General features: G+C 44.3%; 1 protein-coding gene across 1 annotated transcript in view; it reads right to left on the minus strand.

Annotated features, from left to right (window-relative positions):
• VWF (von Willebrand factor) overlaps positions 1 to 18819 on the minus strand; it is a 120040-nt gene that overhangs the window by 73384 nt on the left and 27837 nt on the right. The window contains exons 12-18 of the mRNA XM_053942494.1: positions 17551 to 17689; positions 16852 to 16952; positions 14154 to 14349; positions 13335 to 13550; positions 6553 to 6793; positions 5661 to 5755; positions 3811 to 3971 (exon numbers count right to left, since the gene is read on the minus strand). Of these exons, the coding sequence (XP_053798469.1) occupies positions 3811 to 3971; positions 5661 to 5755; positions 6553 to 6793; positions 13335 to 13550; positions 14154 to 14349; positions 16852 to 16952; positions 17551 to 17689 (1149 nt within the window). The remainder of the gene's footprint in view (positions 1 to 3810; positions 3972 to 5660; positions 5756 to 6552; positions 6794 to 13334; positions 13551 to 14153; positions 14350 to 16851; positions 16953 to 17550; positions 17690 to 18819) is intronic.

An 18819-nucleotide genomic window follows, 5' to 3' on the forward strand; every position in this document is an offset into this window, starting at 1 on the left:
GGTCAGGAGTTGGGCTGGATGATCCTTGTGGGCCCCTTCCAAGTCAGGAGATCCTATGGTCCTGAAATCCAACTCAATGAACCTAAACTTTGAACTCTCTTGGTCAACACAATTTGATGAGTACCCCTCTGTCAAGGGAAGCTCAGACATTGCTCTGTTCCTCCTGATACATGTGTGGATTTCAGTGGAAAGTCAGCCAAAGGTATGAAGAAGCATGGGATTAAATAAAGGAAGTGGGTCAGATTAGAACCCAATAGCTAATCAGCTTTAGAATAAGAAATCGGTTTGGGGAAGAAGGGACCTTGAAGATCACCCAGTTTCATCAACAGGGACCTTCCACTAGGCCCAGGTTGCCCAGAGCCCCATCCAGCCTGGCCTTGGACACTTTCCAGGGATGGGGCAGCCACAGCTTCTCTGGGCAACCTGTGCCACAGCCTCACCATCCTCACAGGGAAGAATTTCTTCCCTAAATTTTTGTTTTAACTAAAACAGCCTCTCACCCTTACTGTGAGAACAAAAGTTAACATGTCAGAAGATCAAAATGTGCTGGTTTACACTTGACTTCTCTTTCTTATGTTAGCTGCATGTGTCTGATGTTTATTTGACATGCCCATCTCCTCATGAAGACATTTTAACATATGATAGGCCCACAATAAAAAATATACAACAGAGAAATCAAAATAGTCAGGTAAATTTCAGTTGAAAATAGTTAGAATGTGAAAAACAAAAGCCATCCAAATTTTCCTGGTTAAGATGTGTAGGATTTGTAGGTTTGTTTTTTCCTACTAATGTATCAAAATTTTAGAAATAGTTTTATTTCAGCAGTCAGAATGCAATGAAATATTTCATTTAAATTTTAAACCTTAATTTTTTGTCTGTTTTTGGGAACAGAAAAAAATGATTTTTCTACTTTTGGAGTGTCTGGATTTTGTGCTCTGTGATTGTTCTGCTCCTTTCTTCCTCCAGAAAGGTGGTTAACACTCAATTTGTATATTTATGAATATTTTCCAATGGGAAAAACTGAAGTGCAGTAAACTAATCTGAGAAAGTATATTTTTCCCCACACTTCTGCACATATGTTATAATTTCTCTTTTCTGCTGTGCAAAAGGGTGACAAGTATGGAGAATTTCCCACCTTCCAGATGATCAAAGAGAGAAGAATTATTTTATGACCTATTAAACATTTTTATTTGCTAGAAATCAAAACAATGTAAAATACTAAGTCAAGACAAACCAGAAAACTTATTTTTGAAAGAAAGTTGAAAGTTTGGAAGAAGTTGAAAGAAATTGGGTTTTATCTTCAAGTTAATAAGTTATCTGTGAGCATTGATAACTTTCATATGCTACCGTATCACAAAAGAAAAAAATAATTCAGTAAGAAGGCACAATTTCTCCTGGCATGATAATATGTGAAATATTTACAGGAACACATGTTGAGTAATCTGTTACTTCCCCCAGACCTTCCTGCAAACAGCAGCTCACCTCTGTGATTGCTTGTAAATTAGGCAGGATTACAGAACACCAATACAGGAGACTGACAAGTGAAAGGGTAATTCCTTTTTCCAGTCCCTTTATTGCTCACCTCTGCTGGACAAGCCTGGAAAACACAGACTTTGACTTTGATGAGCTTTGTCTCTGTGCTCCCAGAGTCTCTGTGTTAGAAAAGGACAGGATGGCAAGGAGATCCTGGTCACCATCCAAATCCTTCTCTCTAGTGGGGAAGCACAAGCCTCATTGCAGAGCACAGAAATAAGAAAAAAAGGCTCTCCCAAACCTAATCCCATTGGGTGAGGAGGAGGAAAGTGCTCTTTGAGACCGAGCTGACAGCTCCTGTGAAGCCAGGAGTTAAAGACAGGGCAAACAGGACACACCTGAATGGGGATTGGGCTTGATCCTGACTTTGCATGGCAGTGGTTACAAGACCACCTCTATGTGGGCTTCTCCCATCATGGCTTGGGTAAAGCTCACAATTTTTATTCTCTGCCACAAGGGAAGCCAATGAGAACAAGTAATTCCAGGCTGAGTTTAGTGAAGATTAAACCATACTGTCATCTAGTGGACAGAGAATAAAAAAAAAAAAATAGTGAGCCTGATTCTTCAATTCAAAACCTGACAAACCACCTTGTTGAACTCAGGGGTGTGTTTCACATCATTGCAAAGTCAGATGAAGTCTCCAATTCCAAAAGGCCAAAGACTGCTCTCTTGGCAACAATTTTATGAAACAATTGTTTGTTTTAACTCACTGAAAAAGAATATAAAATACTGTACCAAACCTGAAGGTTAATTACTATGGGCGTTGGGGTTTTTCTTGGAGCAATTATCATAATTTGTTTTCCACAATTATGTCAAATGTGTACTATCACCATGTCCCAGAACTGAAACCAAAAATCTCAAGCTCCTTTACCAAGTCAGCTGAATGCAAAGAAAAGCTTGATCACCCTGGAGCTCTGGGAACTTTAAAGTAGAGAAGATTTTCTAAGATTTCTTATCTTGCTACTATTTAGGAATATTTTTCACTTAAAGGATAGACATTTACAGACTGAAATGTGAAAAGAAGCAACACTTGATTTTAAAATTATGGTGAAAATGTATGGATGACTTCAGATTCTGTTCTTTTTCACCTCCAAGACATTTCACAAGCCTGAGCTTTTTTTCCTAGAGCTGGCATTTTATTCTGGATTAGAATCTATTTATATTAATGTGTGTTCATCAGCAAAATACAGTAGCAACTTTCAAAATATATGTTTATATTATTGCTAAAAATTACTGCACAGTGAGAATTTGGGAAGAGCTGTTTTTCTAGTAAGATAATTGAAGGAATTTGGGGGCAGAAAACACTTAAACTTACTAAATTTGAGGGTTGCTGTGGGATACAACCCTGGACCCCAGAAAGCCTCTTTTCAGTGCAAAAAAAAAAAAAAGGTGTGCTTAGTACAACATCTGCAACTCCGAGACACATTCTGGCATCACCTTAGCAAGTTTCATATCCCACATTCCTTCTCACAGGGAACCTTCAGTTTGGTACAACCCACAGGAAGGCAGCTGGAGAGATGGAGACTTAACAAGGAGGAACCAGTATCAGCAGGAAGGATGGCTGGATCAGGAATGAGTTGGGTTGGAAGGGACCTTAAAGCTCATCTTGCTCCAACCCCCTGCCATGGCCAGGGACACCTTCCACTAGCCCAGGTTTCTCAGAGCCCCATCCAACCTGGCCTTGGACACTTCCAGGGATGGGGCAGCCACAGCTTCTCTGGACAACCTGTGCTAGGGCTCACCACCCTCACAAATAAAGACTTTTTACCTCACACCCAATCTAAACCTGCTCTCTGTCAGTGGGAAGCCATTCCCCCTTTTCCTGTCACTCCACTACCTTGTCAAGAGTCTCTCTCCATCTTTCCTGTGGGCACCAGAAGGCCACAAAGCTTTCTCTTTGCCAGGCTTAACAACCTCAATTCTCTCAACCTTTTTTTGGAGGAGAGGTGCTCCATCCCTATAATCAACGTGAATATGGGTGTACTCCTGTGTCTCTGGCTGAGAAAGTTCAGCAAGACTGAGGAGGAGTTTAGGAGCAGTGCTGAAGGAAGATGTAAACTGGTCTTCAGGGCAGGCTTTGGAATTTTGATTAATAATTACTTTTGCAAGCTGAAGTTCATCTTCAGTGCTAGTACATGCTCTTTAAGCCAGCCACAACTTGACAGTCAATACTTCACAACCACTTGTTTCCAAGCTGCAAGAAGACTTGGTAGCAGAGAATGAAGGGAAGAAAGCAAAGAGGACCTGCTTCTCGCTGCTGTATTGAAACCTGCTTACCATCCCTTTTGGACAGAGGCATCCAGATATGCAGCCATGGCTGATGCACTCCAAGTCATAGTTCTGGCAGGTCTTGGTACATTCCACTCCTTCTGCTCTTGGGTTGTCGGCAGGACAGATAATTTTTTCCATGGGGAATCTGCATGTCAAGCTCCTTTTTACTTTAAAAAAATGAGATCACAAAAAGTGCAATTAGAACTCAAGTTTTGTTGGCACAGTATTTTTCTAAAAGGCGGATCTTTGATGTGAAAATTAATTTCTTTAATTAGAAAATTAATTTAGAATATAGCCTGGAGCAACACCACTACACATGACATGGCAAAGAAAACAGCCCCTACTTCCCCTGGAGTGACCTCAGGCTGTCATGAAAGCAGGTATTTAATACTGAAGCAAAAAAGCTGCACTAAACATAAAAGTGCAATTCCAGACTGCACTGGGGCTATGCAAACACCTCTAGGCCCTGTACAAAGCTAGTAGAAAACTGATATTCTGAGAAGCAACAGCATCTTATTTTATTGTATCTAGACCCCTTTCCCACACTGAATATAATACAGTCTTGGTGACTGTAAATAGCAGTGCCCTGAGCTTCAATAAAAACTCTTTGAGACTGCAGGATCTGACAAAAGTTCAGAATGTCCCAAGAAGCTCCAGGATAGTATTTCAAGTGATACTAGCAATATGTCTCTCTGAGGTTTTCTAAGTCTTGACATCCTATTATCAGGAAAAGTATGTCTTAGGAGCATTAAGGGAAGAGTTTGGTGAGATATTCACCTGGAAGGCTTCACCTTAAGAACAGGTGACCCAACCAGCTACACTGTCATGGGTGTCCTAGCAAGCAACATTAAGCAGGTCAATGCCCTGTACCTACAGAGGCATTTACAGTGTTTTCCTCTAGAAGGTGGTTTAACCTGAGAAGGTGCAAAGACAATTACCCTTTGTCTGCAGTGCGCTGGCAAATATCAACCAGAAATTTCCTCCAGACCCCATGTACAGATGCATTTGTCAGTGTGCCGTGGAAGACACTGTGTTTGGCTCTACTGGTGTTCCCATAGGGATCATAGGTTATCCTGAGATGGAAGGCACCCACAAGGATCACCAAATCCAACTCCTGGATATTCTTAGGCCTCCCCAAAGCCCCACTAGTCCTGTCCCCTCTGAGACACATCCAGTCTCAAACCCCCTGTGCCATAAGTGCTATCCCATAAGTGCTATCCATGTATCAGTAGGAAACCCAAAAGATCCCAGAGCACTGCTGGCGTTTCTCCAGTGCTGCAAACCCCAGCTACATGCTAGAAGTGTTCCCATGCACCTCTCACAGCCTTCAGCTAAATGTGTGATAAACCTGTCCACTGATAGGAAACATGGCAGCTGTCAGTCTCCAGGAGGTTTCACGGAGATTCCTGCTGGCTGGAAGGCACACTGGAAACCTGGCAGTAGTTTAACCTTCAGGCCACTAAAAGCCTCATTTACACGAGGAAAGAGTTTGCATCCCACTAGTGAGAAGCAGAAGGCATAAAACTGATGAGTTACTGATGTCTTGTGATCCTCAAATAGCAACTGGGGACCTCAGATCACTGCCAAGGCATCCTTTAACCTTTTCAGCTCAAGAGAGACTGCCGTGGCTAATTATAATTATAATTTTGAGAGGTGAGATCCAGTGAGCCCTGCACCCCTCCCACACATCCCTTTTGTTTCTATCCTGTAAAAAAAAAAAAAAAAAAAAGAAAAAGAAAAAAAATCTCACAATATAACAGCTGTTGCAACCTCTGGAATTTCTTCTCCAATCTACACTACCAAGAGACTGAAGAGAAAACAAATCAAAATAAAATAATATTTTAAGGCATACTAACTTCTGGGAGATGGCCTCTCATCAGCAAAAACATCTGCCAGGAAGGCACCAGGAGCTCTGTTTGTACTGCAGTGCATGAATCCATTCTCACAATAGCTAAGAAAAACAAACAGAGCTTATATTTAATGAAACAGCATTCAGCTTTCACTCATGCTGATTTTCAGTCAACAGGGATCTTGTCAGAATGTAAAACTGCACCTCAGTGGGGCTGAGCTCTTGCTCTCCATTCACTGTGTCTACCAACATTAAAGGCAAACTTTTCTTGAGGGAGTTGATGGGATACAGTGGCATGGAAACCCAGCTGCCCTGTCCTGCTGGATCCAGTGCAGCTGCATGGGGATAAAGCTAGGCAAGACAATAGTCAGCTTTGCTGAGGAAAGAGGTAAGGGACCACCTAGTTCCTGAAACTTGGGATTTCTGTGGTAGAAAGGAAAAGAATACACTGTTCCCAAAACTGGGCCTGCCCGGCAATTGCATTCCCACTCCAAGTGTACTGCTACTCAATTTAACAATTAGAAATGCTTTTTAATACTTGTATGCATGACAAGAGGTAATTAGGTTTTAACAGTTAAGAAGTGTAGCACAGTACATTAAAGTGACATTTTAAAAGCCCACAAAGTAGCTATTGTCAGTAATTAAGCTCCATTTCAAACTGGCAGGAACTGTTCATAGGACAGGGCTTAATAATGAGTGATTCTGAGCAAGGTGGTATTGGAAATTAACCAGAGAGAGATACAACAGCAAAACTCACCATTTGGCTTCTTGGAGGCAAAATCTTGCCTTTTCTTTAACTAGTTTCAGGGGATGCACAGGAACTCACCCAGTCAACAACTCGAGCCCTCCAAAAACTGGAGTGACGGTGTGTAGGGAAGGGTTACGAGCAGTGCACTTACCACATGGAGTGATGATCCGAGAAGACATCCTCTGGCTGGAAGATCTCCCCATCATAGTAACAGGAGCACTGGGACTTGGGCACGCACTGCTCGTGCTCATCCAGGTAGTGCCCGGGGGGACAGTAGCACCCCTCCAGGCACATTTGCTCACAGTCCTCCTCCGGGTAGGACAGGGACTGGCACGTCTGGTTGCACGGCGTCCCACACTGCTGGTACACCTGGCCCTCAGGACAGGCCATTGCTGGTGAAACACATTAGGGAGAAGAGCGTTTGATCCAAATCCAGCTAAAGGAAGAGCTGCCTAAAAAAGACTGGGAAGCTTGGGACTAAAAGGTGTTTGCTCAATTTACTCATCAATGGAGCATTACACCGTCCATCCTTAACTGCAGCACTGGCGTAGCCTAAGGCACTGCTTATATATACACACAAACAAAACCTTACTAAAGGAAATTCCCAATAATTGTCAGGACTGGACTACCGTGCACTGTGATGGAAATCCAGCCACAAAATTTTGCCCAGATCATGAAACACAAGCTCAGTCCAACCCCTGTTATTACCTGGATCACAGTCAGGATAACCTTACTGAAGCTATCCTGAAGGGAACCTACAAAAAATATGGAGAGACACTCTTGGCAAGGGCCTGGAGTGACAGGACAAGGGGGAATTGCTTCACACTGACAGAGAGGAGGTTTAGATTGGATGGTAGGAAGGAATTCTTCCCTGTGAGGGTGGTGAGGCCCTGGCACAGGTTGCCCAGAGAAGCTGTGGCTGCCCCATCCCTGGAAGTGTCCAAGGCCAGGCTGCATGGGCCTTGGAAAAACCTGGGCGAGTGGAAGGTGTCTGTGCCCATCACAGGGAGTTGGAATGACATGGTCTGTAAGGTCCCTTCCAACCCAAACCATTCCATGATCCCATGCATTAAGAGCATTCCAAGTGCCACATACACCTCTCTTCTTTGCAACATCTTTAGGGACTATTTGGTCAAAATAAGTAGAAAAGTAGTAGAAAAATATTCTTTTGCTTTGGTAAACAGGAGTGCTGCAGTACTCAACAGCCTCACATCCCAGAAGCACTCTGTGATTTCTATGGAAACAGGTGCAAATAATGAAGTAATTTAGCAATCATGGAGTCAAACTGTTGCAGTTCTTGTTTATTTTACTAAATTCTATTAGGTTGATTGTTAAAGTGGTACATTCTGTTATCCCCCATGTTCTCCCTAAGTTGTACCCTCCTACCGAGCTGTCCCTCAAAGGATCTCCTCCCTTCCTTTCAGACCCTTCCCTGCCTGTCAAGGCAGCCCTGCCCCTTTGCCCTGTCAACCTAAACCCTACCCATTGTCTAGAAAGTTCCCTGTTCCTCACCTCTGGGACCAATCCCAGATTAAACCCTCTCTCCTTCCCTTACCCTGATTTGTAGCATCCCTGAAAACCACACCCTAAGAGTTGCTCATTGGTTGTCTCATTGTGTTCAACCCCTGTTTTGTGACATTTTAAAAACCTGCGCACAGTTGTGCTGGGGGCTCTGCTTGCCTGTATTCCTTTCAGCTCTCCTCTCCTGTGTACCCTCCCCTCACCTCACCCAATAAACCTGCTGGACTTCACACCACAAGAGAGCCTCTCCTGCCACCTTTATCCGATCCTCGTTGCACATCCAGGGGTGTCCAGTGCTGGGCATTTGGCTCAGAGGTTCTGGCTCAGGCAATGGCCTAACCTGGTCGGTTCCCCACTCTTGCCATTGCCGCCGGACCATCTGGGAGCTAGCCTGGGCTCCAGAGGACAGTGGCACCAAACCTTGATACTAACAAGTTTTGATGATGAATTCTTTGATATGGAAACTAATTATGGCCTTCGGAGCCATTTTGGCTTCTTCGTTTTTAAAACCTCCACTTCTACAGGGCCGATTTTGAGGCATTCACCTCTGCACACATCAGCATCAGCACTAGGTGGCAGCTATGACAACACGCTGCAGAAGACAAGAAACGGGCTTGTTTTATCAAGAGTTTGAATTTAACAGCCTTCCTGATAACCAGGAGTTACACTGTCCTTTGTAGCAACCTTCCACAGCAAACAGCTGTAAGGTGATGAGGAATGATGTTCAGGGAAGCAGCTGCAAATGAAGTTGGCACATTTGTACCTTGCTGAAACCAAGATGAAAGGGTTACAGAGAAAGCCCTTCCTCTTGTCATTCCTGCAGAATGATGTGATAAACCCTACGCTCTTCTAGCACACACCCCTGGGAACTCTGGCAGCCATGGAATAACAGGATGGTCCTGCAGCCTCAGCCAGGTGTTCACTGGACTAGCAAAGCAAGGCCTACATGCTGACCAGTGGCTCGTGGTCACCTTCACAAAACTCTTCTGAAATGAAGAATTACTCCTGTCTACTGGAGAGAGACTGGAGAGAGCACCAGCTTCTCTTGAGGCTGCTGCAGCCCCATACATGGGAGTGTAACACCCTAAACTGAAAATCCACCCAGAAGCATCTAAGGTGACTTGAACTCTTCTTAAGAGCAAAAATCTCCCAACTCTGGGAGTTGTGCCCAAAGTGCTTAATGTACCTTTGACAACACAGCCCAAGAAATGTGTGCTCATCAATACAGCAAATGCTTCCTAACTCTGGACTGAGCAGAAGATAGACTCATTCACTCTTACAGGAGTTTTTGGCAGCATTCACAAAAATGTGCTTCTGATTTACATCAGCCTAATCTTTGCAGTAAATCAAACCCTGAACAGGTACAGCCCAGGGCAGAGGACCATTTTAAAAATAACTTTCATTATTAAAGTCACATCCCAGCAGGACTACCATGAGGCCTCAGCCAAAAGTACTATTTGCTACACATGAACCTCTGGAAACATGGAACTGGTTTCGTAGATTTCAGATGGGTACATCAGTTTATGAGTTTCAAGATTCAAAAAAGGATGGGATGAATGAGCCAAACATCCTGCCCTACTTTTTAGTCAGTTGTAACTCTCCCTGTCCACATGGACAACTTTGCAGTAGATTCCTTTCTTTGATAAAGCTTTGTAATCCATGTGTGGGAATGGCTTCAAACTGAAAGAGAGCAAGTTTAGATTAGATATTAGGAAGAAATTCATCCTTTCTGAGGGTGCTGAGGCTCTGGCAGAGGTTGTCCAGAGAAGCTGTGGCTGCCCCATCCCTGGAAGTGTTCAAGGACAGGCTGCAAGGGACTTGGAAAAAGTGGAAGGTGTCCCTTGGAAGAAAATGATCTTTAAGGTCAGTTTCAACCCAAACCATTGTATGATTTTCCTTGCCCATGCACCTCCTAAAATTTTTGGAACATCCCCTGTTTTTCCAGTTATGCATTCAAATGCCATTCTTACACTCCACATCCCAATACACTGCTCGATCCCTTCCCAGCAACATCTGTTTTTAACAGCAAAAAGGCAAGACAAGTGATCTGGGAGAGGCCTGAAGTCTGTACACTATTTAATACACTGCCACTAAAAAATACCCCATCCCATTATTGACAGGAAAATGAGAGGAAGAGGCAAGGTGCTTTTAGTATCTGTGGATGGCTCCTATAAAACCAAAACAGCTCAATGCTGTGCTCAAAGTACAGCCTGTCCCAGAAATAAGATGCTAAACAGTGGGAAAGCATTGGAAAAAATGTGTTTGCATCAAACAGCTCATGCAGCTCTTGTGGGCAGGTTTTGAAATCAGAGTGAAAGAGACAAACCATGACCAGTTCCTCAAGTAACACAAGGTGAAAATGTTGCCACCTCTGGGTGGAGGTGCACCCTGCCAGGACTAGATCTAACACAGCTTCTCCACCATGCTGAGGCCCACCATGCCCTGTAGACATTCTCAGATGCTTCTCAGAGCCTGTCTTTAATTCCCTACTCCAGCACTCTCAGATTTATCCTATACAAATCCTCTTTCAGAAGGCATGCAAAGCCACCAACCACCCCAGCACTACCACATTAAGGAACATAATGGGCTTAGCAACATGTCCTAAAATCTGAAGGAAGATCTAGGGACCTGTTGATGGATTCCCCTGTGCCATGGAACAATACACACATGAGACAGGTAAACACAGAAATATTTGGGTTGGAAAAGACAACTGAATACAGCCATTAACCCCACACTGCCAAGTCCACCACTAAAGCATGTCCCTAAGTGCCATATCCACATGGCTTTTAAATACCTTGAGGCATGGTGACTCAACAACTTCTCTGGGCGGTCTGTGCCAGTGCTTGATAACAATTTCCATGAATAATGTTTACATAAAACCTAATCTGAACCTCTCTGGTGAAACCTGAGGCCATTTCCTCTCCTCTTGTCCCTTGTTCCCTGGGAGCAGACCCCAATGCCCACCTGGGTGCACCCTCCTGTCAGGGAGTTGCAGAATGAGAAGGTCCCCCCTGAGCCTCCTTTTCTCCAGGCTGAGCCTCCCCAGCTCCCTCAGCCCCTCCTGGTGCTCCAGCCCCTTCCCCAGCTCCGTTCCCTTCTCTGGACACGCTCCAGCCCCTCCGTGTCTTTCTTGTCCTGAGGTTCCCAGCCGTGCCCCAGGATCTGAGGTGTGGCCCCAGCAGTGCCAGCACAGGGGACAGTCACTGCCCTGGCCCTGCTGCCACACCCTGGCTGGCACAGCCCAGGTGCCCTTGGCCTCCTGCCCCCCTGGGCACACCTGGCTCCTGTCCAGCCGCTGTCCCCAGCACCCCCAGGGCCTTTCCCAGCTTTCCAGCCCCTCTGCCCAGCCTGGAGCTGCAGGGGGTTGGTGTGAGCCAAGGCAGGACCGGGCCCTTGGCCGTGTGGACCCTCAGAGCACTGGCCTGGGCCCATGGATCCAGCCTGTCCAGATCCCTCTGCAGAGCCCTCCTGCCCTCTAGCAGATCCACACTGCCACCCAGCTGGGTGCTGTCCATGAACTGAGGATGCACTCGATCCCCTCACCCAGATCCTTGATTAAAATATTAAATAAAACTGGCCCAACTGCTGAGCCCTGGGGAACACCACTGGTGACCAGCCCCCAGCTGGGTTTAACTCCATTCACCACCACTCTCTGGGCTCAGCCATTCAGCCTGGGTTTTCACCAATTTTTTACATGCAGCTGCACAAGAGACACAGCCCTTCACAGTGTGGCCTGTCTGCTCCTCCCATGCAGCATGAAGGGATTGGCTCTGGTGCTTATTCATGGTGGGTTACGGGAGTATGAGTCAGGTCTTAAATAATCAAACTGCAACTGAAATAATGTCAAAGATAGGGGAGCTGAATGCACTTGATAGCTTGACACACAGCAGAAATGCTGTGCTACACTAATGACTTTGCTCCCTGACACTTATCCACTCCAAATCAAGCAAGCTCTGTCAAGTCATTTCCCAAGAAACCAAATCTCTGGGGATGAAGGTAGGAGTGGAACACACATTCAGTGCATTGGGCCATCAGCACAAATTACACAACCTGCACATTCACATCTCAAACCCATTAAGAAAGAGGGATTGCTCTCCTTCATGTGTCAGGAGATGTCTAGGGCATCAGGATTATTTAAGGGGGGCTGATGGATCTGCAATCAGGGAAATCGTCACTTTGTGAGAGCACAAAGCTCTCTGTAATGCACAGAAAGGAAGAAGCAGCTCTGCACTATTAAAGATTAATTGTGAAAATTGACTTGTTCAATTACAGAAAGAGCAATGGGGCATTATCACTGCTCTTTCTTCCAGGCCTGCAGAGTTCTGAAAGGATTTTGATTACATTACTGTTCCACTATCTGCACATTTACATAAACTAGGTAAAATATTATAAAACCATGCAGTAGTTTAATATAAACTAGGTTTGTCCTCATTTGCAGCAAGCACTCTCCAGTCTGCAAAAGTTGTGGTTACTGACCTTGCAGACCCTACCAGGTCGAAGGCCAGAGATCTCTCTTTTCCACTTTTTACACACCCAGTTTATAAATGTTTTTCCCACCCTCTGCTTGGGTAAAAGTAACAGAACAAATCTGGAGAGCTGCCAAGCACACATGCTTTCCCCCAGATTTTTCAATTGTCTTCTTTCCTTAATAACAAAGTTGCTCAGGAAAATGGAAAAACATTCACTTCACAAATATTTATGGGAAAAGTATGTCCGTGCTCAATCAAAATTACATGGCAATGGATTTTTTACTACCACATTGACCTAAGAGAGAATTAAAATAAATTAAAGGTGTTGGACTCTTCTGCTCCAGCTTCTTGGCAATGTGGTTATTAATCTTGCCCTGGATAAGAGAGAGAGAGATGTCGGAGAGGCTGTGGTACCTCGATTTTTTGCAGATATTCAGAATTTGTCTGGACAAAACCTCAGGCAATCTACAGTAATTTAGCCTTGCTTTGAGCAGGGGTGATGCCACAAGACTGCCAAAATTCTCTTCTGATACAAGTTTGTCTTGCCCTTTTGTGCTTCTTCCATAACCCCACGTTCAGGAGTCATTGATGAGGTCAGGACCTGGGAAGCTTGGGCCTCAAAAAAGGACAGTTCATGGATTACGACAAATCACTTGGGAGATTCCTACCCTAGGACATTCAGAAAGTTTCCAGGTGAATAACTGAAAATGGAAATCCAGGGAAAAGTTCTGTGGATCTGTGTGAGATCAACGCTTCTCTCCCTCAGTGCTGAGCAGTCCCTGTGAACACCTTTTGCATCCTTACCAGTGTGGAAGAAAGATGTACTCTCATCATTTGGCATAAGGAAAATCTGGTATCTCATTCTAGATCTTTCACACAATGTTGCTAGAAAAACTCCTTCAGGAGGAGGCCAATAAGTGGGTTTGAGCAGCAGTGCACTTACGGCAGAAGTCGGGTTGTCTCCACTCCACCAGGATGTTTTTCCTGGCACAGGCTGCTGCATAATTAGCAATGGCAGAGCACAGGCAATCCTTGCCACTGGAGCAGGAGCAAACATCAAAGCGGCAGTTCTTCACGTAGGGAGTGGGACACACTTCATGGTGACAAGGTTCAAAGGCAGGAGACATCAGAACTGAGCAGGAATCCTCAGCGTATTTGGCTAAAAAGAGAAAAATGACATGCTCACACTGAATCAATCAATCAATCAACATGGCTTTCAAGGAAAGCCAGAGGAGCCACAGTAAGCATTTTCTCTTCCTTTTATAAACCAAAAAAAATACACCCAAACAAACCCCACAAGAATAAAACAGGATCAGGCAGGCACAGATAACACCATAGCTCATATGTCATGAGCTCTACTGAAAGAATAATGTTTCACTAGTAAAACAAATCAAGGAAAAGCAATGCTTTTACATTCTGTTAGCACTATTTCTGGTGTTGTAATTCCTTTTACAGGGCCTTTGCTTTCTGCTGCCTTTTTATATTTGCAAAATGAAACTAATTTTTGTTCTCAATTTTCACAAAATATTACGTTTTGCTTACAAAGCCTGCATCAATACAAGTCTGTGTGTGTGGGTTTGGTTTCTTTTTCCTTTTCTTTTTTGTTGCTGTTGTTTATTGGGTTTTTTAAAACATACATTACAGCCACCATGGTGGTAATGTATGCAACATTAGCTCCTTCTTTTTTTCTTTATTTTCCTTTTTTATGTAAATGGAAGACCACCATTTGCTGCACACGCTAATTTTGGATAGAGTTCAGTACCTAAATGAGGATTGAGGTTGCAGGGGTCACTGTCTTGTTTTAACAAGTCCTGGCAGTCTGCATTGAGCTTCCAGGAGTTTCCAAAGTCTTCCAGAAGGGATTCCACCATGCCAGAAGGTGTAAGGAAATCATCCCCTCGGTTCCCATCATAATTTCCACACAGCCCACACATCCTTTCAGAGTAGACTGGGGACACCTAAGGAACACAACATTAGCCTGGTCATCTTCCAGAACAGGTTACCTACCACTTAGAGCAAGATTTTTTAAGGAATGAACCATACACAGTTTAACAGTCCAGAAAATTCTTGAACACACATCAAAATGCTACCGACACAATGCCATTGTGCTGTATTTTCAAACTTCTAACAGAATTGCTACTATTAGTAGCTGCAGGACAATTTTTGCACAGTACAGTGAATTTCAGAAGGCAACTAAGAGGAAAAATAACTTATTTTTATGCCTTGATCAGCAGTCCAGTTTAGTCTTTCCCTGTTCTCACCCTTCATTCATATAAATGAGCAGGGCAACAGTGGAGGTTGCATTTTTTTTTTTTTTCATGCCATTCCAATGGCACCTGGGAGCATTTCATATTTTAAAGGAAAATTGGATGATGAAGGAAATTTAAAACAGGCTGTTTTATCACAAAATTGAGGCAATATTGGAGATGTTCCCCTCAACACTGAGGACCCTGGATAAAATAAGGCATAAACTAATACCCCCTAAAGCTACCTCACATTAGAGCTTCCTCCTGCCCAGAGAAACTTTAAGCACACTAAAAGCAGAATTTCCAACAATCCACAGAGCAGGTGCACTTTTCACCCTGTTTTATTCCTGCTGCAAATCAAGGGGCAGCTGAAAGATGACCCTAAACCTAGAGGTAAACAGGGAGAAATCTCCTAAGCAACATCTGCATCACAGAGGCACCAATACCTTTTATTTTAGTAGGAACTGTCAGTTTCTGTTAGTTTCTGTTTATAATGTACATTGCAGGTACATTACAAGCACAGGAGCTCTGATGCTACATTAGCCCTCTGTATCCATGTAGCTGAGTGCTAGTGTAGGCAGGCTTGCAGGAGTAAACAGTGAAACAAACAAAAAAAAAGTTAGAAAAATCTACATTTTCAAAGAAAACAATTTTTCTGTATAAATAAAAGGCATCCTTCAAAATACAACCTAATACTACCCAGCATTCAAATACGGTGGTCAGAGAATAAATATGGAGCATCAAAAAGAACAATTAGAGAATAAATATTCTAAAATAAATAAATACTAAGAGTATTACTACTCTTTCATGTACTCTGCAGATGGAGCAGTGACTCACACAAGTCCAGATTGTGGAGTATTTTGGAGTGGAAGCTCAAATCACAAATATCAGGCAGTCACAGAAAGGAGAGCCTTCTTGAGGAACACAGGAAGAATTTTTGCCAGAACAAGGTAATGGAAGTGTATCACTTCCTCCAGTTATTGTCAGCAATACTTGGCAACAGGTCAGTCTCCAAATCCAGCATAAAATAACTCTCCAAAAGCAATTAAATAGATGGCTTTAGATGCCCAGCAAGGGAAGAAGCAGACAACTGGAGAAACTTCCACTGCTTTTATGGGTAGACGATCTGGAGCAGAAAATTAGGTTTGTTTTCAGTGGGACAAAAAACTTGCCAGGTTATATGGGTCTCTGACCAGGGAGAAAAATACTTTGAATACTGAGGAAAACCAAAACTCCTGAGATGTGCCAAGGGACTGAAGTGAATTATTCTAAGCCCCAAAAGAACTTTTAGGACCCTCAGAGCACAGAGATACAGATTAAATCAAAACAACAACCACAAACCCACAGATGCTTTCTAAAATTATTCCAGACCTTTCTTATATGTTTTCTTTTCAACTCTTGAACTCAGTTCTGAATTGGCTTTGATAACCCTTTGTGCTGTGCCAGACATGACATTTAAACCAGATTTTGGGGCAGGCAAGGAGAATGCAAAAGCAATGCCATGGTTCAAGGAGGGCAGTGTTTACCACTCGGCAGAAAATCCCAGGAAAACTGGTTTTCTTGGCAAGACTCCTCTCAGTGAGCAGACCTCTATTAAAAGGGGGGCTCAAAGGCAGCAGGTCTGTGCTTACAGTTTCCTCACAGATCATTTCTGTTTAACCTGGCTCAGTTTTTCTACACTTCGCTGTGTCTGCAGCACTGACAAAAACCTAATTGTTAATCAAGATTGACTTCAAATATTCCTCACAGTAGAAGGAGCCCACAACACATCTTCTATGAGCTGATTTCTATTTCCTGGAAAATATGAGTAACTGTGTCTCTGGGGGCCTTTCCTTCCCTTATTTTAAGTCATTCACATCTGTTGGTTTAGACAGGGCAGTCAAAGCAAACAAAAACAAAACTTCAGTTTGGAGGATATCTGCTGAACAAAACACAAAACGGTTCATGGTTAATAATGGCTGTCATTACACACACATTAAAAAAAAAAAAAAAAAAAAAGGAGGAGAAAAAAGCTACCAAGCTGCTGTAAGATGAAGTGTTTATTTCTGGAATACAAAAGAACCTGTATATTACTCTGGGGGTAGCAAAGAGAAAGGAATGTCTAACATGCAACATAAAGCAATTTTTGACTTCAGACAAGAAAATCTTTGTACATACTTGGATGGAATGAGAGAGAGCGCAAACAGGCAGAAATAAAACAGACAGAAAACATACCTTCACTAGGAGTTCTCCATGACCATCCCAGTCAATCTGCAGATCATCCCCATAGGTGAGGCGAACTGAACTCCTCACCATGCGCTGGACACGGAGGGCACCTGAAGGCAACCACAGGGTGCCAGTGAGCTTTTATAAGATCTAGTGACAGGACAAGGGGGAATGGCTTTACAGTAAAAGAGAGCAGGTTTAGATTGGATATCGGGAAAAAATTCTTCCCTGTGAGGGTGCTGAGTTCCTGGCACAGATTGCCCAGAGCAGCTGTGGCTGCCCCATCCCTGGAAGTGTCCAAGGCCAGGTTGGATGGGGCTCTGAGCAACCTGGGATAGTGAAAAGTGTCTCTGCTAAGGCAGGGGATTGGAACAAGATGATCTTTAAGGTCCAAACCAAATCATTCTGTGATTCCATGATTTCAAACTTCTGGTTGAAAAACAATAATTTCAAAAAAGAATAGACCAACAGTGATTTTCATACATCTCACAAGTGCAGACCAGCTTAACTCTCCTGATTTTAGAGGAGCCAAGTCAAGATCTGTCTGCTGCATGGAGAGAAGCTGAAATGACAGAGCCTCTGGAAGAGACTGCAAGAGAGTTTGGCATTGAAAACACTCTTTGATTAAACTGGGCTAAGGCATGTCTAAAACCACTACTAAGCAGGAGCCTTTCAGTGGCTGGCCAGAGTCAGCCTGTGTGAACACACCTTGCAGCAAAGGGATCTGTATGTCCTGTCCATTCAGCGCAACTCCTCCTCCGTGTTTCATTTTAATGATGCTGTTGTCCATATCCCGGATCCGGACAGAAGCGGAGCGAGTGCACACAGCATCGGGATCATCTGCACACTGCAGAGAAGGGAAAATCTGCCTCGAACATCCAGTTTTCACTTTCTTGGTGACTTAGTCCCAGAAGGCATTTTAGTATCTAATTTGGGAGGTGTTGAGTGTCACACTGGTTTTATAGATCTGGTTTCTGCATCCCACAAACAGCAGGCTGGCAGCCTTCCCTCCATTATCCTGCTAATCACACACCAGGGCCGAGCTCCCCATCTCAGAACTTAGAAAGGGATCTGTGGGTGTTCCACCAGACCCCTGGCAGTGACCAGCCCCAGAGCTGTGGCAGGGGCAGGAAGGACACCTGACCCACACAGCCTGGGAAAGAGCCACGCAGGTCACATTACCTGAGGCTCCTGGGGTATTTATTTTCCCGGCTGTGGGATAACCAGATGAGGAACAGGAATTGCGGGGGCCCCACGTCTCCTCCCTGGTTTCAAAAGGAAAGTTTCAGTGGAAACCTGTCCTGCAGGTTCCCAAGCACTGATGACTTCAGAGCTGCACTATCAGAGCTCTCTAATGCAGGAGACAGACGCAGATGGTGCGGAGAACTGTCACAGCCCGTTTCTCCAAAGCCTGCACTTCCCTAGTGCTGCTGGACAGGCTGATACTCCCCTTCCCTCCTGTCAGTCTCCTGTCTCCATTCAAGTCTGCCTGCTTTCAGTTCCTCTGTCCCCATCACCTTTCTTCCCCTCTCCTTCCCTCAGGGTCCTTTTCAGTTTCCAGGTTTGTTCACCTTTTCCCAAGCACAACTGGTCGATTCATTTCACAACTGTGTAACCTCCCTGTGACATTCCCCTTCATCCCTCCCTGCACTGGTCTGGCTCCCTTTCCTGCCTCTCTGCAGCTGCCTCTCTCACATCCATTGGGGAGGCAGCAAAGTCAGGAGCTGCTGTGTGAGTACAAAAAAGTCACCAGCCAATCTGACTAAATGGGAAACAAAGCAAGGCACTGCTCTGCCAGCGCACTCTGCTTGGGGTCCAAGGAAATGTCCTTTCCCCACAGGTACTAAGGAGGCACCAGCAACCAGGGTGCTTGGCAAGGGGTGCACCCTCGCCTCTGTTTGTTCAGTTGGCAAGGAGTCTGCAACGGCCCATTCTCCAAATCTCATCACGAGTCTCCATCCCCAGGCAGGCTCCTGG

This window comes from Vidua chalybeata, chromosome 5 (assembly GCF_026979565.1).
Source record: "Vidua chalybeata isolate OUT-0048 chromosome 5, bVidCha1 merged haplotype, whole genome shotgun sequence".
Lineage (NCBI taxonomy): Eukaryota > Metazoa > Chordata > Aves > Passeriformes > Viduidae > Vidua > Vidua chalybeata.